Raw genomic sequence first — 27,577 nt, forward strand, 5'->3', positions numbered from 1 at the left:
AATGAAATCTGAATATTGCAAAACCCTGAAAAAGTTGAGGATTGATTGTAATGCAGAAGGATCTTTTTAACCCGCCTGTGGAGTTTTTATGTTGTGATGAAAACAAACATTTCACGTGGAAAAAAGGACATTTTTTTATTGTAAAAGGTCCCCAATAGTGAAAACAGAACATTTCACCACTGTCCAAAATTTGCAAATCATGAATTTCTGTGGAACTGTGGGGTTTTTTACTGGCCTGCATTGGCTGTAATTGGTTATTGGTTTTCTGTCCAATTCTAATCAGTATAGCAATATCCAACAAGAGTGTGTTGAAAAAATATATCACATTCTATCAGCAAAACCTATTTATAATGTATTTATGATGACAAAAGAATGAGGTCACTGAATGTGGTTCCTTTCACCCTAGGAGCTAACAAAGGAGAGCAGAAGGCAGATGGTGAGTACCAGTTGAGCCTATGCTAGGAAAACTGCAGGAAGAGCTCTGCCATCAGATCTCTTCTTGGGAGCAGTGGACAATATAAAAATCTTAGATTAGGAGCAGAGTGGTCATTTTGAACAACTTTGGATTTTAAAATGGCTGGCAAGAGGCAGACCAGGAAAACAAACCCAGGGTTTCCCGTATTAGCAAGTCAAATTGTGCACTGACGTCAGGAGCGCTGTGATGGTTGCATCATGAATTTCACAATATTTGGTGCTGTTTTATACAGCCCTTGCTCCTGCAACTCTGTAATTGCATTGAAATTGCTGTTCTCGTTTAAAAGGAGAAAATATTTCCAGCCTTGAAAGTTTAAAAGCCATGAACCGAGCACTACCACTGAAAAAAAAGGTAAATAGAAAAAGCACATCAAACTAATTATTAAACACACTCCAAACGCTCAGGTGTTCCAGCAGACAGCTCACGGTGTGTGATGGCCTGAGTCGAGCCGGTAGCTGCAGGCTGCTCGACTACAGAAAATTGAGTTTTCTTGAGAGAGAGGTAACGAGGAGGGAGTATCTGCTCTTAAAAGATAAGAAAGTAAAATATGGCTGCTGAGTGCATGGTAGGAAGGAATAGGTGTATTTTTCATGTGGCTTTTTGTGTGTGAGAGATGGACCTGGGAGAAAAAGTATATCCTAGCTAAATCTTTAATGATGGTCTTTACGCTTGCTCCCTATCTCTTTGTGTTTCAAACATACCACTACAGAAGTTTTCAAATACCTGGGAAATGCATATATGGGATATATATATATACACATGTATGTGTTTATATATATATATATGTATATATATATATATGGATGTGTGTGTTTTAAATGCCTGCAAGTCTTTAGCCACCTAAGGCCTCGAAGAAGCAACAGCCACAACGTGCAGGAGTTACAGAGTAAGAATGTAGCTGCCACAAATCCATCTCTAATCCTCCTTTTTAATTACACAGGCGAGTGGGGCCTTAACGCTGAGACAGCTCCGTGCTGCAGTCTGCTCCAGCAAGCATGAAGGAAGAAGCAGCACCAGATGACGCAGGACTGTACAGTACAGAGAGTGAAGCGAAGGCTATAATTAGGAAACTACTTTATTGTGAAGCCGGCAGTCTAATGAAAGCAGCTGATGGGACCAGCTGACTGCATCTATATTGACAGCAGCCTGCTAGCATCATTACTATCCGTCCTCTTTCCCCCCCCTCCTCTCCAGCACGTCTCAATGTATAGAGTGAGGTAATCTCCCCACACCATGAAGCCCCAAATCTTGAGTTAAATTGTTCCACTGAGATCTGCCCCAACTCATGAGTTACGATGGCTACTGTGCCGGGGAGGGGAATTTCACCTCTGGGCACATCTATGGCGATGAGCCAGGAAAGGATGGCTGCATCCTACTCTTGCTTCACACATGCTCCCTCATGTGTGAAGGGCGTAAAGGAAAATACAACTAGGCAGTAGTAGATGCAGGGGAGTAGCCTAGGCTAAACCCCAGCAGAAAGTTAGATGAAAGCAAATGCAAGGCACTTACACAGAGCTCCTTTTCACGGAGCTCAAAATGCTCTTACGCAGTGTAGTGAATTCATCACCCCCAGCTCTTGTGAGAAGGGGTCAAGATCCAGTTCTGTGTTGTCCAGCCAGGAAGACTGAGGTGGAGGAAGAGAGCAATGAGGCCTGACACATGAACAGAAAATGAGACTGCTAATTTTCAGTGCTTATTTCTGAAGAATTTAACTCACATGCCTCAAAGGAGACCCTTAGGTCCCTAATTCATCTGTCTCTCATGCCTATACTGTTTTTTCTCCCCGGAGCATTTTACGCAGGAGAAGCTAGTAACTTCTCTGTGTATGCTGACTGGACAAGCCCCTTGCTTTTCAGCTTAGCTGTTAATGCAAGTAGAGATACATAAAGGAAGAAGCTTGCCCTTTTGCTGCCCTTGACGCACCTAGTCTGAGCCTACAGGTTTTCAGATCTCCAGGGCTCTCCGTCTAGCAGCTTGTGAAAGCATTCCAAATTTACTACTCTCTTAACCAGCAAAGAAAATAAATCTTCCTTGCCATAAATGCTAATGTTGGTGCACTGAGAAATTCAAAGGGAGGCTGCAGAGAGAAACATTCCCCATGCGATGATTAAAGTGCCAGTTCATGAAAGCTGACATCAGCGCGTGCTTTCAGGGTGGCAGAACACTTTGCATTTATCCTCTCCTTGTTTGTGCTCCATCTGGATGGGCTCCAGTGGAAAAAAAGAGAGAAAAGGACAAGCTAATGCCTTTCTAATACATGTCTGAATTCCCTCAGTTTCACGCAGGGAGCAGGCTCTGAAGCACCTAACTTTTGCTTGCCCAGTTCAACGAGATAAAAGAAACCGAAGGCAGCTGGTGCTCGTGGCCAAACTAAGTTATAATTAGATTGTCATAGCAAACAGTCAGTTGGGGCAGCTCCAAGGGGAACCAAAGGAGAGCGTACTGGTAAATAGCGTTATCTAATTTACAGAGGCAACCCTGTTTCCCATCAAGAGGATTCATTCCAGCTCACAACTGCTTTCACAGAAAGTCACGACGGTTCGAGAACTAAAAAAGCCACATGAGTAAGCCACAGGTTTCTGCTAAAAATGGTCTGATGGGAAGATGCCCAAGAGCAGTTCCCCAGCTCCGTGGTACTGTTTGCAGGTTAAAGGATAAGCAGGGCCTACTGGTGCAGATTTCCCTTCCCTGGCATGGAGCAGCACAGGGAGTGCTGCATGCTCCCCCTTTCCATAACCCTTTGTTTCCTTCCAGCAGTGGCACCGCCAGCTAGGTCAAGCAGAGCATTCTGTTGAGGGTGTGAGCTGTGAGCATCCCAGCGGAGATGCTGCCTGATGGGAAGCAGCCTTATGTGGAAAAATACCTTTTCTCTTCTTTTTCCTCCTGTTTTATTTTGTTCTGTTTTAAAACTCTGGGCTGCTGTTGGAGTCAGTGGGAAAGGCTTACCCAATCAATATGGTCACACACATGCAGCAACTGCTGCAACGATTGCACTGCAGAGTTTCTTACTGAAGCTGGCTACTGATAAATTGGTTTCAGAGCTACACACTGGTACTGTCAAGCAGTGCGGATGACAGCTCGGGTTTGGTCTGTGGTCACTGTCATAGCTGGCACAGTTACCTGGCACAAACAGTTCATGCTGATCAATACAGGAGTTGGCTCTGCAGTGAAGCTGCCTCTTGAGCACTGAAATAACTTTGGATTTACTGGAACTATTCAGAAGAAACAACTTTTCTTTCTCCCCAGGCATGCTGATGGTTCAGTTAGTTCCCATTTCAAATAAAAAAGGATGGTATTATACAAAAATTAAGAGGTTCCAAATCGGTACTATTTTTCAACTATATGCTTTGGGCTGGAAAATAAGTCAAAAGGCAGACATCCTGCACTTCTGTATATTCTGAACTAAATAGTCTTTGAAATAGCTGAAGTGTCTTTTAAATAACATTTTGAAATAAAAAAATTTCACTTTAGGTCCACTTTTCCCCCATCAATTCTCTTCCACCAAGTAAAATAATGAAAGACAAACAGACCAGCAATGTGAGGAAAAAAAAAATCCCATTTCAGCAGCAATGAATTCTCAGTAGGGTATTTTTTCCCTGTTCTAAAGGATGTAACTTCACCATGTAAACAGACCCGAGATCCGATCCCCACAGTCCTGACCCTTCTTACTGTATGCAATGAGCAAGGATCCCCTCAGAGCTAGGTGAGGTGAGCCTCTCGCAGGCTGGAGGTGGAACCTGGTGAGCTAATTACTGGGTGTGGGTAATGCAAGTGGGAGCACGATGGGAGAGCAGTGAATTTCTCTCTCCTCCCCATTCCCCACCCTGTCCTAATCCCAGCCTGGGCTTTTGCCAAAGCACTTCCCAGCACCCAGTGCCCCTGCGTGGAAATGGAGCATCAGGGCAGATATGATCCTGATCGGTGAGCTGCACGCCGCAGAGCTTGCTGCTCCCCACTGCACTCTCCCCACTCAAACACACTGCCAATGTTTTGCTGCATTTGCATTCAAGCTAAGGGGAAAAACAGGCGTAAAGTTGGCACAGCTACCAGTCTAGCTATGTTAGCGATTGAGTGATAAGTTGTGTAGTGGTTACACAATTGGGCTGTGTCTGTGGAGCCAGGACTTCTGGGTTTAATCTCCTGCTCAGCCACTGACTCATCAGGTAGCCCAGGGCACATCACTTCTCTGCACATAAATTTCATCATCTTTAGTTGGGGGGGTAATAAGACTATCTCAGAGGAATGTTAGGATGCACAAATTGCCCTCATAAATATTTCTGAAATGCTTTAGATGATGCTTCAACAAAGGCATTGAGTATTCTGTTGTTGAATAAGTAACAGCCAGGGGAATGTCCTAATTGCCAGGCTGGCTCGCTTACTTACCTTGCACCAGAGGTTTCTGGCAGCTGTACCAAAAAGATGTCTCGGGTAGGGCAAGGGTGAAGAGGATGTTCAGGTTGTTCCTGCTGCAGCAGGAAAAGGTCAGTTCATGCCGCAAACCAAGTACATGACAGATAAATGTTATGCCAAAGGCTGAGAGGCATTTGTGTCATTTTCAGCCCAGGCGCTCAAAAAGCTTATGTAGGTGACACAGTGATGGAATACAGATGGCTAATCCTGTTAAGTATTACATGGTCACAAAGTCCTATGTCATTTCTTCAGAATACGTGGTCAGCTCTGCTTTCAGACTTGAAAAGGATTCAGATACCTGAAGTTCTGCTTTTGAATCTTTCCAGAGGTGCTGCCTTCTTGCCTACGGTGAGCATCTCACTGTCTGTCCTGCTCCTGAGGCTGACTGGCATTCACAACCTAGGTGTGGCAGTGCCTCACATCCCCAGAGGGTCTGGGAGCAATACTGAGGGATATTACATGATTCACATAATCACTCTGGTTTGCTGTGGGCCGCTAAGGAGCTGCTGTACTCCAGGCTGTAAAGGCTGTATGTGCAGATGGGTGAGCTTTCTGAGGGTCCTAGTTGTTAAACTGAACCACTGCTGAGCAGCCCTCAGTTTTAATTTGGGGATTATCTCCATTGCAGCCTAAATCCATCGGGCCTCAGGTGATGCTTCCAGTCACCTAAGCAACACAAGTGGTAGCCGAAAGGTTTTCTTTTGTGGCTATTTTTAACAGTAAAAGGGATTTTAAAATAACCCATGATGGTTATGATGCAGACACTTGAAAGTATCAGGTCACTTTCCTTCTTCATAGCCATAATCATTTTACACTGATGAGAAAGCACTCTTGGATGTTTGGAAGCAGCTGGTGTCTCCAGCTGAAATAACTCACTCCAGGGTCAGCCCACGGATCAGTGCTAGAAATTCCAGGCTGCCTCTCACTGAAGCATGTTCCTGCAGAGCACTAGTCCAGAGTGATTGTTAAATCCTTCTTGTAAGGAAGCAGAAGGCTGGGAAACTGCAGGCACCCTACCACTGAAATACACATCCCATACCCCATCCGACAAGGAGCACAAGCACGTTTCCATACCTGACTTCTACAGATCCTGCTGAAGGGAAACCCATACAGTTCAGTGAATGCCATTTTCTGAGTAAAATCCACATAACTTAATCTAAATATGACTGTGCTATGAGTGACTGTTACATGGGTCACAGAAATGGAAAGACACAGGGGAACTTCTTCCAGCCTATAGCAGTGAGTAGTCCCAACAACCCCTTTATTCAGGTCTCCTGTGTATGGTTGGATTTGCTGTCTAAAATGGCTCACACCCTGGGCTTTCTGTCTTTTCCCTTGGGTCACTGTTCTGTGAACTACTTTATGGATAGAATTTTGTGTTGCTTTTCCCCAAATCCCAGATACCTTCCTTCTAAAAAAAGGGTAAAAAACCCCCAAGTATCACAAACCTGAGGTCCTCCAATACCAAAAGTATTAAATACCTCAGGGAACATGAATCACACAAAGACAGAGTTGTAAAAATCCAGGGCTTTTCCATGCCCCTCTCTTTGTGATGGGGTTGTTTCACCTCAACATTTTAGTTAAATACCCTTCAAAGTAATAAAGTCCTTGCCCAGATGTCCCAATCTAAAACATACTGACCATCTATTAATGATGACCATCATTTGTCATCAGTATCTCTCTATCTTGCCGTATAGAAGCTGGTGGGAGGAAGCATTTAGCAATCTCCAAAGCCATACAAAGTTATTCTGTGCCGATGTTTTCCTGAATTTCCCCTCTCTTCCCTAGGTTTACTCAGCACCTAAACTGGGCTTTGGGGTGAACTCACCCTAGAGGAAACTCTTGTGTGCCATTTGGCCTTACAAAGCAAAAGCACACACTGCACCATGACGAGAGGGAGGTCCAAGAGCAACCACAAAGGAGAGCAGAACTTGAACTCAGCTGCTGCCAAAGCTGTAGACAAACAGTTTGCCAACGCTTGTCAGGCTCCATTACGTCCCTCTTTGAGCAACAGATTACTTCTCAAGGCCATGCAACAGCGTAACCCTTACTCTCAGTGCCCTTCACAACCACCTGAGCTGGGCAGCAAGGCCAGTATCCACAAAGATCCTTTGGACAGGGACTGCTCACGTGGGCTGAGCAGTAGCTCTTCTCCAGAGGAAGAATTCATACAGCCTGTTTTCTTAGAATATTAGGAAATCACTTTACATGGAAGAGGTGATTTTCAGTGGTGGGTGAGACCACCCTTGGCCAGAGCAGAATCCTAGGCTAAGGTGACCAGGATTTTGGCCACTTCATTTATTTTTCCTTAGAGACTTAAAGTTCCTCCTAATCCTTCTTTCTTTTGTAGGCATTCTGGGATTACTCAGCAGTCCACTGAGAGAAAACACCATGAAGGTATTTGAAACCAAGGGCCCGGACATGGGGGAAAATGGACAACTGACAAACAGGATGCACAGATTACTTTCTGATTTAATGTGTCACCGAATGCAGCCAGACTAAGATCCAGACCTAATCATTTGTCATTCACTCCAGCTTAATGTTACCTCCGCTTAATGAGCACAGAGGGAATGCTCAGCAGTAATATCTTCAAGGAAATAATTCTGCTTGTGGAGCAGCTGCATGATTCTTGATGTGTTTTTTAAATGTCAATGCTGTTCATCACATACTTCATTCTACGCCAGAAAGGTGCCAGAAGATACTTTCTTAGACTAAATAAGAAGCCCGCCAGTGTCTGCTCCAGCTCCTATCTGCTCCTGCTTAAGTAGTGCATTAGAGCTACAGCACAGCTACAGAAACTAGGGGAAAAGTCTTGTGTTGGAGAAGCAGTACAGAGCCAGCATAACTTGAGCTCGATGATTTCTTAGTTCCCCAAGGCATCAGTAAAGACAGCATTCCTTACAGAGCAGAACGCCGCAGGGAACTGAGGATCTGCAGTCCAAAGCAGAGTCACTCGTGCACAAGAATTATTTCCTCTCCAGAATCCTTTGGGATGGTGGAAGGGCTAAGAACCATCTTTCCCCTCAGTTCCCAACTGGCTGCACCTCTTATGGTTTGGCTTTCAGAAGCTCAGACCTTTTGGTCTAGATTTTTCTAGCTAAGTGAGGAAAATGGATGTCTAGTTATTCTATCCAGCATGAAACCCAGTATGCACTGTACCCATCTCTGATGTGAGAAACTGCAGTATTCTGTAGCTTTGATTTATGCTTTAGGACCCCCACCCCACCTCCTGCAGGCACACGATTTAGAAAGGTAAAGCAGCACTGGGCTTTGTTTTGAGTTTCCTTTGAAATACCTAATACTGATAAAGGGTTCTGCAGAGAACTCTATCTTTTAACTCCTCAAGCCAAGAGCAAAGGCTATCCCCAGGAGGGAAGAGGACTCACAAGAACAATATTTAGGGATAAGAGGAGATTGTAGCCTTCATGATCCACTGGGATATTTGCTCAGGCTGCAAGGCTTATATTTCCCAATGTGTCTGAGGTGAAAGTGCTGTGGAGTGGACTGGAATATGGTAAATCTTACCTCCTGCATTGCAGGTTTGAGGCTATGTATGCTTCCATTTACTGAGCCAAATAAATACCAGCAGTTGGGTTATCAGATAGATAGTTAATGACCCACAGTGAAGACAGGGACAGGAAGAGCAGCCTGTGCTGCACCAAAGCAAGATGCAGGTGCTTCTGTTTTGCATTACAAATATATCCCCATTTGGGGCTGCACGTAGAGCTCCTAGAGACGCATCTGTGCATGAGATTTAGGCAAATAAAGGTCCTGTCTGTAATAGCCCAGCCTTTGAGAGCAGATCAAAGGAGAGGTGAGTGGAGCTACAGCCCTGAAACCTGATTTGTAAGTACAGCTTGTACTTTATCCACCTCTTTTTATCTCAGCAAGGACAATGAGAGTGATGAAATGGAAAAAGGAGAATGCCTTCCGTGTGCATTCTCACTCTGCTCTCTGTGAGCAGATTTAGGAACCTCAGACCAGTTTCTTGTCCAAAATATTTTAATTTTCTTCTCATTTACATTTCTGGAGTGGAAACGTAGTACACCTCAGAGAAATTAGACCAGTACAAACCACACTTTGGCTTCAATAAAATCAAAATGCAAAGTATTTGACAGAGGAAATAAGAAAGGTGTTGGAAAACATGAGCACATGGAACCTGGGAATTATCTTCTGTGCTAGCAGACTGCATGAATTGGCCTGCAAATACAAAACAAGAACTGGATAATTCCCAGGAAAGATCTCTGAACTCCTGACTGGGATTTCTAAAGGAACCTTGCAAATTCTTCTTTGGAGAACAGCCACGGATCGTCGAGCCTGGGAGACCTGAACACACCACGGGCCCTATGAGGAGGGTTAAGCCAGGCTGATTTCCCAATCAGGTACCTCATTTGTGCTTAGACCCCTTACTGCGTGCTACAGAGAAATTCCTTCTTCACAGGAAGAGTCATGCTGGAACCAGCTGCCACACAGTGGTGGGCAGGAGGGTACAGGACTGCCCCTGGGCTCCTCAGCCCCAGAGGAGAAGTGATGTGCATGGCCCAGCTCCATGTGCAGTCCCGGATGGGCAGAGCCTGGAGTCCAAGGCAGTGGAGAGAATGCAGTTATTCTAGCTGTGCCACCCAGGGATACCACATAGATGGCCCAGGGTGCTCAGAAGTTATCTTAAAGATGTTTCCATGGCATTGTACTTGCCCGTGTAGAATCACCTTAGCACCTACCGGAATCTAACATGTGAAATGGCAACTTTTCTTTTTCATCTCACCTTGCTACTGGGGAATACCAGGTCACAATCACGAACTTGTATCTAGTATTCTATGTACAGTTTTATACATGTAAAGAGCAGATGTACAATTAAGGTGCCGAGATGCATGAACAAGTTTTCTTGCTTCGCTCAAGCAATTGACATCCGGAGTAATATTCATGAAACGGAGAGTTGCATCCCAGAACAAAAAGCTTTAACACTTTGAACTTCACCCCCCGCTTGACTGATGTGCGGAGCCTACCTTTACAGTACATTTCTGGTCAAGATTACTGAGCCTCAAAATCCCTGGCTAACCAAGAAGCTTCATTCATATCCAATGGGGTTTTCTTATTCTATAGCTTTCTGCACCACACCAGGGAGCAGCCTCAGCAGAGAAAGATGTTTGTTCCACTTGCTTTACAGGGGCGTCATTTTCGTGTTCTTTTCTGTGTCAGTCCCATGTTGGTACCTCTTTACTCTTCTTCTCAGCACTATCCAGATGAGTAAAGAACCCGCCAGGACTCCAGCTACTGCAGCCACAATGACAGCCCAGTAAGGGACTGAAGGTTCCATCTTACCCAAGTTGAGGTCTGCACTTCTGAACCCACTGTTTCTCAGAGTGGATAGAAAGGGTTTCTCCTACAAAGGGAGAGCAAAGGTTTTAGTGACCACAGACCACTCCCCAGGCAGCATCCAGACACTATGCAATTGCCCCTTCCCAGAGAGGAATTGTCTCTCTTTAGACAGACTATCAGCTCTTTCTACTTTTTGTCTATCTCTAGGTCAAACTCTTTCCTGCCCTATTGCCTAAAGGTTCCTAGAACAGAAAAAGGAGCAGCTCAGAAGTGGGAGTGATGGCATCATTTCCAAACTGGTTTGCCACAGATGGCCATATAAATTCGTGAAAACTGGCTTAAATGAGAAAAGTTTTCTACTGCAACGAGGATAATTTTTTCTTTCTGTTAAATCTTACATAGGTTTTCTGTGTGTAACAGAGCAGGAGTATATTTTAGCTATACATAAAGCCTTCACAAAGATACTCTTTTAAAAGAGCTTTACCAATAAGAAAGGAGAAAAATCAAAGTCATTAATGGAGAGAATAGACACCTTGGCCTTTACTTACTGGGCTTGGACACTTGAGTTTTGATCTGTCATAGGTGAAGTTGTTGTAAGTCTGCTTTCCAGCAGCTGGCTCCAGCTGAAGAAGGAAAAAGCAATAATAAAAATAATGATGATTTTTTTGCCTGCTCAGACTCTCCTGACTTGGGTGGTTACAACTTTTTATCCAATATTCTGGTGCTTGCAGCAATGCAGAAACATGGTGGGAGGGGCATCACAGGACAGTTTCCAAACGTTTTAACACTCATGAACTGAAGACATTGAGAAGCTGATGTCCTCTCTGCAGAAAAATGCTCTTGAAAGCAAGGGTCAGGAGAAGCCTTTCCTCCCTTTCTGCTGAGAAAGTAGCTCTGAATACCACATGTTCTGGTAAAACAAAGTGGTTCACTGTACACCCAGTTCTCCCATGTACACATCTCGAACGACAGTATAAACCACAAAGGAAACAAAACCAAACCCACATGACAGATGTCAGTCACGTTACTTAGCACGTTACAGAAAGAAAGATGCTTAGGTGTCGCGGTGATGGAAGTGACTTCAGAAATGATGGAGTTACAGAGACAGGGTGAGATGGTGCCAACCTTTCCAGTATTCACTCAGACAAGAAACTCCCTTAGAGGTTTTTGCTGCAGTTAGGTTCATGAGATTGCAAGAATTGAGCTAAATAAAGCCTTTTATATTACCAACTGTCAGCTAAGTTGCAGTAGCTGACCATAGGCTCACCCTAAGTCCCTTTCAAACTGAACACAAAATATATCCAGGCTAACAGCATAGCATTTGTGGTTGGCTAGGAGTGCACATACCATTGGTTACCATAGCTAAGCTAACAAGTAGAGGCTTGCTCAGTCATGTTAACTAAGAGTTTACAACTGTGTATGGACATGCCTGAAGTAATGACTTCAGGACTGGCCCATAGGGACCGCAGAGCTGTCGTCCAGCACTTCTGGGAGTACAGCACAGAGGAGTGCTGTTGCTTCTGCTGTTGTCCATATGTGCATTCACTGTCCTCAAGTGACTGCAATGTCAGCTGTATACTGGAGAGAAACAACACCACAACAAGCCCATCACAGTTCATAGGATTCTCATAGGGAAACACTGGAAATAGTTTCGAGTTCAGTTAAAAAAAATAAAAATAAAAGAAAGAAAAAAAATGAAGCAGAGACTGAAAAATAAAAAGAGTGAGATGAACCACGTCAAAATGTGATGAACCATGGAAAAACGCGCTTAGGGAAGGGACGAAAGCTAACAAGTGGAGAGAAGATGACAAGCAAAACAGAGTGTCAGGTTTTGCTGATTGTCATGGGGTCATGCTGGACTCATATGGAATCCTAATCACTTGGCCTGACCCGCAGCTAACGTTGTGAAGACTGAATTTGGTAGTTTTGATGCATCTTAGAGGGAACAGCTCAGATTCCGATGTGGTTATTTGTAAGACGTGGGGCTCACATCCTGCAGCATTCTGTCTGCCATACCACTGGTTATTTGTAGGTAATTGTAATACTTCCCGTGCCAGGGCACTTGGTAAGGAGTCTGGCACAGAGCCCTGACAAAGGATGATAAGGAGCAAAATTCTGTAGCCAGCCATGCCTGTTTCATCTCTATACAATCTGTTCCTCGGGAGCTTAACCTCTGAACTTAGAAGGTGACAGCATCCCCAAGTCCATAAGCTCACAGGACAGCTTCTGGAAGAAACACACAGCTCATCAACAGCATGTGGCAAACAAGCTGAATACACTGTCCATGTGCGCTTCTCCTGGGCCAGAGAGGGCTCCTTAAGACTGCAGAATCTTCTGACTTCAGAGAACAGGAGCATGCTTTGCTTTGCACAAACCAAAAAGGGCAAAGAACATTACGGTGAGGGAGAGGCTCCTTAAGCCACCCCTATCCCTGCATACCCACGCAGTGGCCAGGCACAGTCTGGCCCTTTATGTGTACTGACAAGAATCCATGTCATTTGGCCATAAGCCTACAGCCTGCTGAGCTTTTCAGGGAACAGGGAAACAATACGGCCTTACAGTAAAAGCTTGCACAGCCTCGCCGTACATGGACCGAGTGAAAAGCAGGGATGTGTTACAAGGACTAGATTTAAACACTAAAACCTTCAGTTGATCACAGACTGACATATCTGTGTGGAAGGAAATAGTTAGCATTGCTAAGAACCTGATCCCTGCAGAAACCTTTGTGTCTATAACCTTACACACGTAGGAAATGAGTGACAGTCTGGACAGAATAAAACTCCAGTGGCATATTAAAAGGACTGATGGTGGTTCAGAAATGAGTAACGGCTAATAGGAACGCCACATGGCAACAGAAACGCAGTTTAAGGCTACCATATGTCCAGTTATTGTCTCTTTTTCCTCTTGAAACCTGCAGCCATGCTTGATTTGAATGTTTTCTCCATTTGCCTGGGGTTTCTGGGCCACCATTAGCCCTGTTTGAGCTGTGAAGCACAGTGAAGCCTACCAGACTGCTGTCATCTGGAGTCCCAGACAGGGAAGCCTGATGGAAACCAGGCAGATTTGCTGTGCACGCACAAATCAATTACTCAGAGCATGTACGTGCACTGTACATCTACTGCTTTTTATAACCCTGGGCCTAATGCACATATGCTATGTTTGGCAGCTGCACAGATTTCTGCCCTGCATTGCCCAGTCCTGGTGCTCAAGCTGATTTCAGAGCATCCCGTAAGCTTCTTATCTTGCTCAAACTTTAACATAAATGGAAAAGAAATACCCCTCCATTTATGATTGTTCCTTGTACAAACCACGATACAGGATTTCTGCTAGCACAATATATTTGGGTACTGGTGTTTTTGAGACAAGAGGAGGAAGTGTTGCTGTGGCATGAAAACGGCATAGTCTTCCTTCCAACATAGTTCTGGTTCTGAAAGCAACTGTGACCTCGGAGTTATCAAGTCTAGCACATTCTTAGCATTACTCAAAAGCTATCATTTCTCCCAAAATGACAGAAGGGATGTGACTGCAAGCAGAGGCATCATAGGTGTGATTTCAGCCCCACATTAGCTTCAGTGACTCTACTAGAATTGCTTCAGATACTAAAGTGGGTGGTGTAACATGTCCACACTATGAATGGTAGCAAAAATTCAATCACATTTCTAATAAATCTAACAGAATTCACTCAAGAAGGGCAAGCTCATTCAAAAGACGTTTTCAGGAAGCCTACAGGACTGAATGCTTAACTAGGCTGGGTTTTATTGCTTTAATACGAGTTATTTACCAAATCAGAAGAGGATTTTTCATTACATTAATGTAATGAAAAATGAAATGAGTAAAATGCAATGAGAAATCTCAGGATTTCTCATTTTGAATGAGCTAAGGCTTACACTGTTTTATGCACCATGATCACTTTGGATTGTATTCCTGAGCAATGCAGAGTGAAAAAGAAGGGTCTCAGAGTTGAGCAGCCCCCTCCTGTTAGGATCTCAGTTTTATTTCTTGCTTATTGTTTTGTTTCAGACACCTTTCTCATGGCCATTTGGAGGGATTGCTACCACCAACACATGGGGATCTAGGTTGTAACCTCTTACCATATTATTCCAGAGAGCTATAGCCATCTCAGCATAACCTCTTCCACTGAAATGAAGGCAGTCTGCAGCAAAGAAACTCATATCTGGCTTGCTGTCCTGTGATAAAAGCAAAAATGTGTTTCTCAGCACATTTCAACCTTTGAGACCTGACATAATGTACTTGGCATTCCCACTTCACAGTTTTGGTGTCTTCCTAGAAACAATATGATCATATTTTGGCACTGCAAATAAACGCAGGTACTCCTAACTGTGCGCTGATCACTGCATCTTGAGACCTTCTGTGTAATGCAGCCTGCTCAGCTTCACACAGCAGCTTGCTTAACACACCTAAACTGCTTGTTAAGCCAAGAGTCACAGCTCTTACACGGACACTGCTGTTGATCCACACTCCACCTCGTACAGAACTGACAGAAAACTGCTTACTCTTGCCTGCTAAACTCCTATAACTCAAATTTACAACCTTTCAGGTGTTGAAATTTGTGCTGGATTTCAGGCAACATTAAAAAATGTGGTCTTATCCAGCTGTAGCAAATATCTGTCTTAGAATTTGCCTTATTGCTGCCTGCATGGTGACCATTCTTTGAACTCTGAAGGCTGCCAGAACAAAGTGGGAATGATATGACAGAGGGATCATAGTCATGCAGAACTGGGTGGCTTTGGCCAGGATTCACAATGAATATTTGTATCCCTAACTACACCGTGTATGTAATGCTAAGGATGGAGGAAAGGAGAATCACTGTTTGGCTTCAAAGGCTGCTTCCTGTTTCCAGGCTGGGATGAACCAGGCATGCAAGTTCTGGTCCCTGTGTGAAGGAAACCTGAACATATTCCATAACCTAGATCAGACAAAAGTTACGTGAATGCCAACCAAGTCCCCAGTGGGGGAAGCAACATGCAGTTAGAGGAAGCCAGAGGGTGCTTAGGCTTAATGTATGACACTACAAATGTTTCCTAAAGCCTTTTTGATTCACAGGCAGCACAGTCTTTCCTGTTTTCCCCTTTGTCACTTACTGCAGGTTCCACCCTGTGCCGCTAGACTGTGTGAAGAGAAGAAAACACAGTCCTTGTGGAATCAATCTTACTGACTCAGAGAAGTCAGGATACTTGTGCTTGGATAATGGGCAATCAGAAGAGGACTCACGGCATCCAGGGGCAACAACGTGTTTCGGAAAAACGGCTGCATGACAACTGCAAAGTCCTCACGCTCTTCGTACCGACCGCTGTTGATCAGCTGCAAGGCTTCAGCCTGTGCAGAGTTTAATGATTTGAAACATGAGGGTCTTCTAATATTTATCAGCTCTCAAACCCATGCATTCTTTCAATGTAGGAAGCCATATATTGTTAGTGGAAAGCTAGCTTTGAAAGCAGTCCAGGAAACAGCTAAGAAAATAACTTGGTTCATGAAGAGATTTTCACGAGGAAAATGCACAAAAGTTAGGATAATTTGAAATGTAAAATTGCTTAACGAAAAGAAAGCCATTCATAGCTTACAGAAATCAGTGCTGCAGTCACAATGAGATTGACATTTACAAAGAATTAAAAGGAATTAGGCCAAAATTTTTAGAAGTGACAAATGGGGTCAGAATGCCAACTTGAGGCCGAAGGACACTTGATTCTTCAGAAAGGTCATCTTGATGTAAAGCAAAACTTAAGCATTGAAAAGTTACCTACCACTTGGAAAACTATGGCCACGGACATTCAAACAGGTGATAAAAATATCCCATTGTTACTTGCCCCTTTATGGGTATAAACTCTGATGCTCCTGGTCATATCTCAAAACATTCCTAATCCAACTTGCTTAGTTAAATGGAAATGTCCTTTCTAGTAGGTTTATAGAAGTGTTTTTCGAGATGGGTTTTTGAGCACTGTTTTGAGATTCATTGGACAGCATCCACTGCCAGAGCCAGAATGGAAGGCTGGAGAACATAATGTGATCTGATACAGTGATTCCTGTATTCATAGGAATAATGATGGAAAAACTTAATGTTCCAGTAGCTATTTATAGCCTTTGTTAATTTTCAGTGAATCTTATGCCCAAGGCTATGATAAGTTACTCTTAGATAGCAAGCTGATCCATGGTAAGCTGTCTGTGTGCACGCTTTCAGCTTATGGCAAATGAAAGGAATATCAGGTTGGTTTAGTTCATTTCTTCTGCTAAGTTACCACAAAACAACTGATGCAAGGTGATTTGGCACCCTTGCAGCGACATTAATTCATATGAGCTACTCACTGGATTCATAACAAACAAACACATCAACACAACAGCCATCATCGGTAACTCCTCTTCAGCTGTTGAAACAGCAGCTGGAAATGGAATCAGGGTCAAATCATAAGGCAGTGTGGAAAGACTTGCCCTGCTGCTAGGCCCTTAGCTGGGTAGGGCAGACTGTAGCCAAGCTGTTTCCCAGTTGCCCCTCTCTGTCCTGCTGAGGATGGATATGCATGAGAATAAGGGCAGTAAGGGAAGCAATATAAAGAAGTGAAGGTGGCCAGTTACAGAAGCGAGGTATTACCTGAAAATCTCTGTTAACTCTCTTAATTTCTTGTAGCTCAGAAGAATTTTCCTCGGGGTTTAAGACACATGGGCAAAAGTTCCTTCAACGAAAGAAATGCTAGAATTAAAAGCCAATCTGGAATAGCCTATGCAACTCTTCAGCAATGTGCGTGTTTCACAACGCTCAGGATAGGTGCTGAAAGCTCACATGCAGAAGAATGTGATCTCTGGCTTAGAAATGGCCAGATACAAAAATCCCTACTGACTTCATTTTCAAAGTGAACACCTGGTAAGAACTTCAGGATCCACAACTTGTAAGTCAAATGCAGAAGTGTTCAGTATGCCACACATCAGCAGGAAATCACATGTGTTAGAATGGAAAAATACCCCTCATATACCTGGGGGTTTAAAGATACAAAAGACAAATTGTTCATGTAGTCTGACTCCTTAGACCACTGTGTTTTATTCTGTTACCCCCATATTGGGAGGCAATAACTTGAGCTTCACTGAAATGCATCCTCTTAGAATGTGCTTGGAATGAACATGAAAACATCAAGCCATTATTTTCCCTTCTAATGTGTTCCAGTAGTTAATCACTTCTAGTATTAAAAATCTGTGCCTTACTTCATTTGAATTCATTAGGCATCAGCTTCCAACCACTGGTCTTTGTTATACCTTTCTCTGCTAGACTAAAGAGCCTCTCACGTCCATGCTGACTCCTGTAAAGTCTCTGCTGCTGTCTAAAACAAGTCCCCCAACCTTCTTTGAGTTAGGATTCTTTTCTCTCCTCCATTAGGTGTGAAAAGCAGTTCCTGATTGTGCACTCTGCTGCAGGCAGCCCAGCCTGCATCACAGGTAATGCAGCACTGAATACAGGCAGAGGCATCAGTGATGTCAGCCTGCGCTGCTGACCAGTGAAAGGCTGAACAAAAAAGGCTTTGAAGTTCAGCAATACACCACTTCTGCGGTGACTTGTGCTGTGACATGCTGCCTTAGAGCTGGGGAGAAAAGTGGTAACTCTGCTATCTACAGGCATGTGCCTTTTAGCTGAAGTATTGGAAGAAGTAATAGGAAGTTGATGGGAACTAGTGTATCAGGTAAAGGCTGCAGTGCAAATAGCTTGGAAAGCTCAGTGAGGATGCCTACTGAAGAAGCAATTTAGATTGATCCAAGAAAATAACCCTTTAAAGCAAAGACCTGTTTTGCTCACTTACTTTGTTATCAAAGCACACGTTGAAGAGCTTGCTGCAATCTGACGCAGTCCAGAAACCTCTAGTATCTCCACCATGTTGACAAAGACCCTTGGGAGCTGCAGGGATTAGAAGAACCAGACATACCAAATCACAGAACTTGATACCACTACAAAGTGAGGAAGAAGTGCCATCCATAGGTCAGGGAGTCAGAGCAAACTGCAACCAATGGCATGTGCATAGGACGATGTATAGGAGGAGGAAGACATATGGTGGATGTCAGCCAAAAACATCCCAGCAGCTTGTACAACCACCTTCTCAGGACATTTTCCAACACAGTTGTTGAAATGCAGCGCTGAGTCTGACTCCAGCTGTTTGGAATATGGCCTTGTATGAAACATAATCACTGACAGCCTATCAGTGGTGAGAAAAACATCAGTGTGCTCACCAGGAACGGAGCTTGCTACGGTATCTTAAAAGCTTACCTCCTCGTAGAAAATATCCAGAGTGTCCTGAAGGTGCTTTACATACTTTTGCACTGAAAAGGCTTCCTGAGTAATTAAAATAAACACATAAATAAATAAGGATCGGTCTTCTTTAAGGAACTAAGAAGTTTAACCGTTTTGCACCTGAACAAAGGAGCGCAGGGATTCTGCAGTTGCAAGGCAGCCCATGAGAAGATAATACTGATGCATTGTTTCCTTAAACCTTTGTTGGCAGGTATATTTTCAGATCAAGAGGTTTATTGCCACATCGACCCAGGTTATACAGTGTTTGTGTTTCTATGTCACTAATACAGTCTCTTAATCTCTGTAGAAAATCCCAAGGTATATAACAATTCTTGGCAGAGTCTTTGCCTGATGAATGTCTACATAAATCACACCTTTGGATTTGATATTGTCTTTTATGGGATCCAGACAAGCCTAGTCTGCCTTATGAACAGTGATACCTTTTTATTGCTCTGCCAGTCTGGGGAAATTGCTATGGAGGCCCCAGAAAACCCACAGGCAAAACTGCTTTGTGACTGTAGTTATAGAGGTGGAGCTGTGGGGGCAAAGGCTCCAGGCAGCAGCCTCTAAAAAACAACAGCAAAAGAGAGAAACCTGAGAGAACAGCCGCAGTCATTTCAACAAGCTGTGGTCCAGACCCCCAGTCTGCATCACAGGGGCCTTTTCAGAGGGGATAACCACTGACAGCTGGATAAAAGACATCTTCAATATACACTGATGTTGTTTCTTCTGGTGTCATTCCGAAGCCAGAGTCAGGCATCCCCAGTTATTATTGCATGGAGACGCTTTCCAGAATAAAACCTCGCTTGTGTCCCCATAACAACATGCCTAAAACACCACACAGCTTGTCCAGTTAAGCTGGGAGAGCTCTCCAGTTTGTCCTTGGTGCTTTGTTCAGTATGGGGCAGGCTGCTGGTTTTTAAACAATGTGACTCCAGAGCTGCAATGCTCCGGCATTAAAAGCTGTGCACTTGTTTCTGATACAATACAGATGAAAGGAACAGGACTTCTAAGTGCTTTTTAAACAAAGAGGAACTTTGGCTCACTAAGAGAGAGAGAAAGGTTGTATATCCAGGGTTGGTCACTTGCCAAGTGCCTGGATGAGCATGCCTAATTCAGAGATACCAACCTTGTCCAGGCAGTACTGGCATAAGTCGTTGCCTCCAACGAGGACAGTGATCAGCTTCCAGTCTTCCTTGAAGTTAATTTTCTAGTGGCACATAAAGCAAACAGATTGCAGCATCCATCGCTTAGGCATGCGGAGGGCACATTCACAAATAGCTACAGACAGCATGGCAGCACAGAGAAAGGAGACGCTGAATTCAGCTGGTGAAAGGAAAGCATCTCTCCAGGGGGAAAATGCGAACTGTTTGCTAGTCCAGCTGCATTTCACCTTGGCTTTTGTAAGGAAATTCCCTTCAGCAGATGAGATCTGTCCGGGTAGCCAAGCATGGAAACATGTCTGTGGCAGCAAGTGTCCCTAAATGAATGTTAGCTTCAGGACAGGGATGGCCAGGGGAGATGGAGCACTGTGGGAGTGGATGCTGGAGTGACTCATGGAGCTGCAGAACCGGAGCTGCTGGGGATCCCTGCCAGCTGGGCAAGTATCACCCCTACGGGCAGGAGGGGCGAGGGGTGCCCCAGGGAGCAGACAGCTGGATTAAAATAGAAGAGTCCAGGAGGCTGGTGACTTCACCGAGCTCATATAAGGGCAGCTGCAGCATCCACGTCACCGCAACCTAACAATAGGCGCTGCTGAGAGCTGGATCGCATCAAAACATTTTGTAACGTTCAGTACAAAGAAAGGAATCTAAGGCAACTATTTTTAGGGTAGTGCATTTACGTAACAAACATCTGCGAAAGGATCCCACAAACAGAGGGAGGGCCTGGGAATCACCCACAGATCTGAATTCTGCTCCTTAACCAGCACTTTGCTCCGGAAGCCTTTCATGAAGAGGCAAAGCGTGGCAGGGACTTCTGCCCCCTCCTTTTTTAAAGATAAACAAAAAGCAGTGGATAAAACCAAGCTCTAGAGCCACATACTATCTTATTGAAGAGCCACGCCAGCTCCCTTCACTCTGCCAAAGAATCAGTAACATGGAATAACTGACAGTGGGGTGAGCATGCAGCATCCGTCCGGAGCACTGGCACAGAGAGGCACATGCTCCCACAGATCCTGCTTATTCAATACCTTCCTTTCCCATTCAGCCTGAGCCAAGGAGCACCAGGCTTTCCCATTCCCTCACAGGGTGCTCTCCCTGCACCAGCAGCTCACACCCAGACAGTCATCTGCTCAAATTCAGCCAAAACTTGGAACAAGGAGGCTTTGGTTTTCTCCCAGATATCCTCCCCCTCCCACCCCAAACTGCAGCAGCAGCCATTGAACTGAAAGGGAATCATCCTTTTAGTGCCCTCTGTAGCCCTCAGTGGAACTGGCACAGCAGTCTGGCCCTCAGTGCTACATTCCCCCCCTACTAATTGTGGGGTGACAGGGATTCACCCAACCCTGAGGTTTCTGGACATTGATCAGTCACTTGCCTGTTCAGGGCCAGAGGGCCTGGTCTCCTAGGAAGGCTTCAGTTGTCCCTTCCCAAAATTGCCATTTCCCAGACCCAAGAGTGAATGGCGCTATTCATGTTGGTCACCAGGTGCCTGCTCCAGCAATTTTACACCCAGCCTTTTTGAATGGTGCTGCTCAACTAAAGCAGTCCTGTGATCTTCCCATAACCTTCAGGTTTCTCCTTTTCTCACTACCCTCCTGGCTGCACTGCATCCTACATTATTCTCTGCCTTGTGTGTTTGCACCTACCTACATGGATTTCTATAGGCAAATCATCATCTCCTAAAGGCTGAACCCTGGCACATTCATCTTGGAAAGCACACCAGAGACAAGGACACTGACTTTTGTTCCATCACTGCTCAAGCATCCCATCAATTAAAGTCACGTCCCAGAGACCATGAGAGCACTGAGGGTGGCCCGAGTTCCACTTACCGAGCTGCTTCTCATTAGCTCCACCAATTCACGTGCTTGGGCTGACATATTGCTAGAGAGAGGACAGAAGCATTTTAGATGTGTGCTTTAAACACACATCATCTTCCTGACCTCCCACTCCTCATTTCAGGGAATATTAGGATCAGCAGAAATCAGTGCAAGGAAAGCAAATACCTCGAAAGGATGAGCAAACATAGGACAGAGATCAGCAGCAGTTGCACAAGTGAATAATCTGATCTGAAAGGGCTTCAGCGAGGATGACTGCCAAGTGGCAGGCAACTGGAATGAATTCTTCCCATCTCAGAGTTGGCTTAAGTGCATTTTGTTTGGAGAAAACCACTAATGCCCAGTTGCACAGAGATGTTTATTTGCATAACTCTCTTTGAAACCTGGTGGGGGAGTTTGATGCTTACGCAGAAGCTGGGCACCTAACCACCCATCCTGATCTGACCTTAAACTCCTACAGCTTGTCTTACGACTGGAAGACACTGCTTACGCTGTGGAACTGCCAGTCCCAGCCCGGCTCTGGCCAGGATGCAACGTCCATGGGCTGAAGCACAAACCATGCTGAGACACCAGCGGGAAACCTGAGCTCCTGGTACACTAGAGTAAGTCTGTGCTTGAGCTAATAAGTCCTGCCTCCCTTCAGCACCCACACAAATGCAGTTATAGTATTTGGACTCCCAGAACCATATTGATTGCCCTCAGTCTTTGCTCAGGGCACCCATGAAGTACTGAGTAGCTACACAGCCTATCCCGAAACTCTTTTGCAGTGAATTTACTGACTGTTAAAGGTGCCATAGAAAGTCTTGGAAACAAATTCCATGAGTATCCATAAAGTGAACACAGTGCACACAATACAAGCCCTTACACATTTTGGTTCTTAACATCCTATAGTAGAGTTTTTCTTAAGAGACTTGATTTCCAGATGCTCATTCTGTTCTATATCTTTGCACTGCAAACACAGATAGTTCTTAATGCCTTTAGGAAAGCAGTGGGTTTCTGTTTGGTCGCTTGAGGCACATTTCCCAGAAATCAAGGAATAAATGAGAGATTCTCATGTTTTTTTTTCTCATTACAGATGTGGCCTGATAGTGAATCAGGGACCTGCGCACTGAAGGCTGGGGAGAAAAAGGTACTGGTAGAATCAGAAGTGTAATTAAGGCATTGGCTTAGAAATTCTGGGCAGAAGTCAAATAAATAAAGTAAGTTTCTGCTCCATCTGTAATTTAGAGATAAAAATAAATCCCCCCAATACTGAATTTTATGAAATAATTTAAAAAACCCAGTGAAAATCATCAGGTCACAGAGATATGCTCAGTGCAAGCAGGTAATCAGTATTCACCCAGCCTTAACCTGCACTTCAGAGAGAGTCTGGGTGCCCATCAGTGCTCACCGCTTTGCCCTCTCTCGGCTGTGGCTGTGCTTACCGTGCTGTGGCACCTCTCTGTGCGACGTTGAATCCAGCTGTTTTCATGGAGCTGCCAGTGGAAAAGCCAAAGAGGTCCGGGTTGAATTTTTTCAGGATATCTTCAGAAGAAAAAGCACAGAGTTCACCCATGTGCAGTACAACCGGTAGCGTTGCCTCCCTCAGAAGCACAAGCAGCCGAGCGGTAGGAATGCGGACCTGGGTTTCCCCCTTGTTCACTATGACCTTACAGAGCTGCTTTGGAGACTCTACCTTCCAAACTTCACACTGCAACTATTTCTCTCCGTGGCCTTGAGGGGTCAGGGCCTGGCAGCCCAGGAGATGCACGTCTCATGCAACTCATGGGTATTGAATTTGAGTGCCAGTAATCGTGGTTACTTCCCTTCATGTACCAGGAGCAGATGCTCTGAATACAGTCCTCTAACTCCACTCATCCAGACACCCATCAAGATAATTCTATTTATTGCAGAGAAGTAAATTTTAGTCACATTTCTAGATTTCACCAAAACCCTCAGCAGGGAAGCGGGATGTTATTGTTACCATGTCTGTAGTGCTGTCTGAAACCTCTTCAGAGAGTTTCATTCATACTGCATAAGCAAAATGTACCTTCTATTTCTCTTTAAGCACAGCAATGTGCGTGGTACAAGACAAAGCATATTGGATTTTATTACCAGCAATGTCAGGTATTGTCAAACTGCTCCACAGCTTGGATCGCATGAAAATAGATGAACCACTGTGAACCAAGTCCCTTCCAATTTACAGTCACATTGACCCCTTAATAGTTTCTATGGCAACTACAAGACCGATTACACAGAACATAAGACAAGAAATGTATAGGATTTTTAGGTTGTTTTTTTTTCAGTGCAATGTAGCAACTTGAAACCATCAGGAGGAACCACAGCCTTGTCAACAACCCTAGCTAGATGGACCACTAGTTGTTTCATAACCCTTCATTTGCCCACATCCTTTTCACTCAGTCACTGAAAAGCAGAAAAATGAAACAAAGGAGGAGCAGGCCTGGACTTCAATCACTTTCAGCACATTTACTCCTAATTATTTCAATCAAAAGGATGATACAATCACATGGAGATCCTGTGACGTGGAGGGGCTGAATCTACAGCTACTTTACAAGAAGTCAGGTCAGTCTGGGTTTCAGCTGTGACTCACACGAACTGCTCAAATCCACAATAGATGGGCATTCCCCACTGTTTGCAAGGAAAGCATGACCATTTCCAAATGTTTCCTAGCATCCACTTAGAGTACTTTCAGAGTAATACTTGCCTTTTGCTTTTCTCACATTGATTTTCCAGGATACTCACTGGGTAAAGTAGTCTGTGTCTCCAGGGTGCCATCACCTCCAATGCTACAAAGGGAAAGAACAAAATCACCAAGTAGGATTAATCCTGCAACCATCTGCCTTATTGCCACCATATGTTGCTCTAGCAGCCCAGGAAGGGAAAAAAAAAAAAGACTAACTTCAAAGAGGACTAAGGAGATAAACCACAAGAATTCAGGGAAAGTACTGAAAGGAAATTTCACATTACATCAAGCAGGGAAGCAGCTAAGAGAGAAACTTCCAGACTGGGAACAGAGCAAACTGAGAGAACTGATTTTTTTGTAAGGATGTGCTGGGATGCCCATCACTGAAAGGCGTATTCCCTCACCAAAGTCGGTCCGTGTGACCTTGCTGAAGCTAAGCTTGTGTGCAGTTATGCACAGAAGAGAGACTGCATTAAACACTCACTAACCATCTATCTGCAGTTTCTACAATGCTGATTATGAGAAGAACCCCTGCCTCTATCACCCAAAGCTTGCTGTGTGCAGAGCCAATACATTCTTATACCCCTTCTGGCAGCCCCTCCTGAAAGTACCTAATAATCCAGTACCATCAGACACACCAGGCCATGCTTCTAGCAATCAGGTCTGGTTAAAAAAAGCAACAAAATCCCCACAGAAAACAAAAACAAACAAAAAAACACAACAAGAATCACCGCCTTTCTCTTCCAATCCTGACTCCTCCAGGGCCTACCAAGCAATACTTGCTGTCAACATCCTACTCCTTCATTTACTTGCTTAAGTATGTAACTACACAGCCAGGTGACCCACACTTTTAACTGTGCCTGTGGATGAAAAAGCAAAATGGAAGACTGAGCATTTTCACCTCCAGGAAAGTCCCCTCCAGTCTGAGTCAGATGCTTTGGCTCCTTTTGCAGTCTGGAAAGGATGGAAAGAATAATGTATAAAATACTAGGAGAAAAAATTGCTACAAGATTAGGTAAGACAGACATCGTGATTTCAAAGTGCAGAAGCATTTTGGTCACTTTACTCTGCATCCAGCCAACCTTTTGTAATATCCCAGTTTTAGCATAAATGATCCATGTCCTTATTCAGCAGCACACACTGGCCTCTGAGCGGACCTGCATGTTGTGTGATTCAGATTCAAGGGCTTCTCATTGCCCTGCGTGTTCTGTGCTTCAAATTCAAGGCCTTCACATTTCCAAAAGCAGCTCATCTAAACAGCAGACCATGGAACATCCAGACAGAATGCATCAGACCGTAAGGTCAAGGACATGAGCTTTAGAACTACTACTCTAATATCGTTTTAGTGATCCAGTGGGACCCAGATTAAAACCAACAGCTTTGTATTTGTTTGGATTTTTCTGATGGTAAAGGCTCCATCCTGGCATTTCCTGAAGAAAGCTGATTTTGAGAAAGTTAATAAACCAGGGGAAAAAAAAACCAACCCAAACACTGATTAAAAATTCCCAGCCAGTTTCAGCTGTAAATAAATCAGCAGAGGAGCTGCTTTTTAATCTGGCAAGAAAACAAATCTTTGGTGCAAAATCTACTTTTCCTCTGCCAGACCCCATCTGCCCGTCCAACACACAGACTCGACGAGGTGTAGCAGGGTCGGTTTTGCCAATACAGATAAGCATGTTGGCATAGCTGTTGCTTTCACTGTGCATTGGTGCTAGGGAGTCAGACAGATGCATTCCAGCCAGTGACATGACTAAATTCCTGAACATTTCATTAATCTCCAAGCACATCTGGCCTGAGAGCAGCTTTCCTGCAGTGTGAACTTTAATCTTTCAAAAACAAATAAGACATTGGAACAAAGCTGTGAGGAATTCGAGCAGCTGACAGGACTAGGACAGACCTCTAGCAAGGTCAACACCCTCACTCACATTCAGGACAGCAGTCATGCTTCTGCAGCTTTATAGTTTCTTCGTGGTTTCACTTCATTTTCTAGCCTTCAAAAAGCTGTGGTGTCAATTCAGCCATGAACACCAACTGCATTCAGGGCTCTTGTGGGAAATACCAGGAGGAAAAATCAATGTCTTAGTGGACCACGACAGATCTTAGCTGGGGCAGTCAGCTGCGCCAGGGATGGTTAGGCAGTACAAAGTGTGCACTGCTGCTGGCTGTATGGCACTTTGTACTTGAGGGGTACGTGTATGTGTACACACATGAGGGAAATAGTCTGCCATGTTTTCTGCCCTGCTCTTCCCCTCAATAAATCCCTTCCCAAAAAGCCCAATTACGCTTTGCTGTGGCAATAGAAACTAATAGGAACTGGATGAATAACAGCAGTATGAAAAACTGGCTTGCCCAGCTCTTGAGACAGGGAGCTCGAGCCTTAGTCTGGCCCTTATGAGTACATTTCGTGCACTAAAAGAATTAAAATGTAAAAAAGAAGAGATGTGCGCTAGAGCACATCCATAGCACTAAATGTGGGGGAGGAAATCAAGCAATTAATTCTGAGAGTCATGGCAATGGGTAGGAGGGAGACTTGCAGGGTCATTACTAAGGTCTTCTAAGGAAAGCTCAAAGCTCAGCAGCGGGGAGGAAAGCCGGGATTACATCAGGTCAAGCAAAATCAGTTTCGGAGCTAGTGAGGAGATGAAGATGTGCACGCCTGCCTGCAGATAAGCCTGATCATTTAAGGGCTTCAGTACCTCTGACTCCCTCTGAACTCTACAGGAGCTGAAGCTGCTAGAATGAGCACTGGTTTAGCTCAGGAGTTAAAATTCATGGGAACTGTTGACAGGAATGTTTGCTTTCATCCCATGCCAGAACAATTCTGTAGTGCTGTGTAATTCTGGAACTTTCCCTCAGAAAACTTTGACGCATGTCTGCAGTATTCCCTGCTATTCTTTCCTAGGGCTTCTCTTTGCTGTGCCTACCCTTTTCAGTTTGAATTTCTTGGTACATAGCAGAGTTTTAACTGGAAGATGCCTAAGCCAGGAAGCAGTATCTGAAAGCAGAAGTCTGAGATACAGACATATCAGAATCATCTCGAGTGTGAAACACTTTATTCTGCAATCAGTTATTTCCACTGGAATTTTCATCAAGATCTCTCAGTTAATGAAAAGTGTCAATTGCTTGCTCTTGGTTTAATGTCAGAAAAGGCTGTTCCTATAAGGCAGACAGTTCCCCTTTCAGAAACACTTGAATAAACTGCGTGGGATAGAGAATGTGATCCCATTTCTGTTCTAGCCTGAATTATTTATTACTGGATTACACAATTGCCGGTGTCACTCATATCCCTTCAGGTTATTCCTTTGCAAAGGGACACAGGCAGAGGGATTTTGCTTTGCCAAGCCAAAGCAATTTGATTTCTATCTGATGATGCCTGCCACGATCATATCTAGGCAGAAATCTGACAAT

General features: G+C 44.3%; 1 protein-coding gene and 1 long non-coding RNA gene across 2 annotated transcripts in view; one reads left to right on the forward strand and one right to left on the reverse strand.

Annotated features, from left to right (window-relative positions):
* Positions 1-858: 858 nt before the first annotated feature.
* Positions 859-1,610, forward strand: LOC134173194 (uncharacterized). Its single transcript, XR_009968164.1, has 2 exons — positions 859-976; positions 1,416-1,610. It is a non-coding gene; the product is annotated as an uncharacterized LOC134173194 (long non-coding RNA).
* Positions 1,611-8,869: 7,259 nt separating this feature from the next.
* Positions 8,870-27,577, reverse strand: part of PLB1 (phospholipase B1) — an 89,943-nt gene continuing 71,235 nt past the window's right edge. Inside the window, exons 47-58 of the mRNA XM_062636966.1 lie at positions 25,071-25,123; positions 24,229-24,272; positions 22,911-23,010; positions 21,481-21,532; positions 19,618-19,698; positions 18,465-18,530; positions 18,004-18,098; positions 16,809-16,890; positions 15,437-15,541; positions 14,296-14,391; positions 10,753-10,827; positions 8,870-10,268 (exon numbers count right to left, since the gene is read on the reverse strand). Coding sequence (XP_062492950.1) covers positions 10,047-10,268; positions 10,753-10,827; positions 14,296-14,391; positions 15,437-15,541; positions 16,809-16,890; positions 18,004-18,098; positions 18,465-18,530; positions 19,618-19,698; positions 21,481-21,532; positions 22,911-23,010; positions 24,229-24,272; positions 25,071-25,123 — 1,071 coding nt within the window. The 3' untranslated portion in view covers positions 8,870-10,046. The remainder of the gene's footprint in view (positions 10,269-10,752; positions 10,828-14,295; positions 14,392-15,436; positions 15,542-16,808; positions 16,891-18,003; positions 18,099-18,464; positions 18,531-19,617; positions 19,699-21,480; positions 21,533-22,910; positions 23,011-24,228; positions 24,273-25,070; positions 25,124-27,577) is intronic.

Source organism: Pezoporus occidentalis, unplaced genomic scaffold (genome assembly GCF_034315485.1).
Source record: "Pezoporus occidentalis ecotype Australia unplaced genomic scaffold, CSIRO_AGI_Poc_V1 ctg50, whole genome shotgun sequence".
NCBI lineage: Eukaryota > Metazoa > Chordata > Aves > Psittaciformes > Psittacidae > Pezoporus > Pezoporus occidentalis.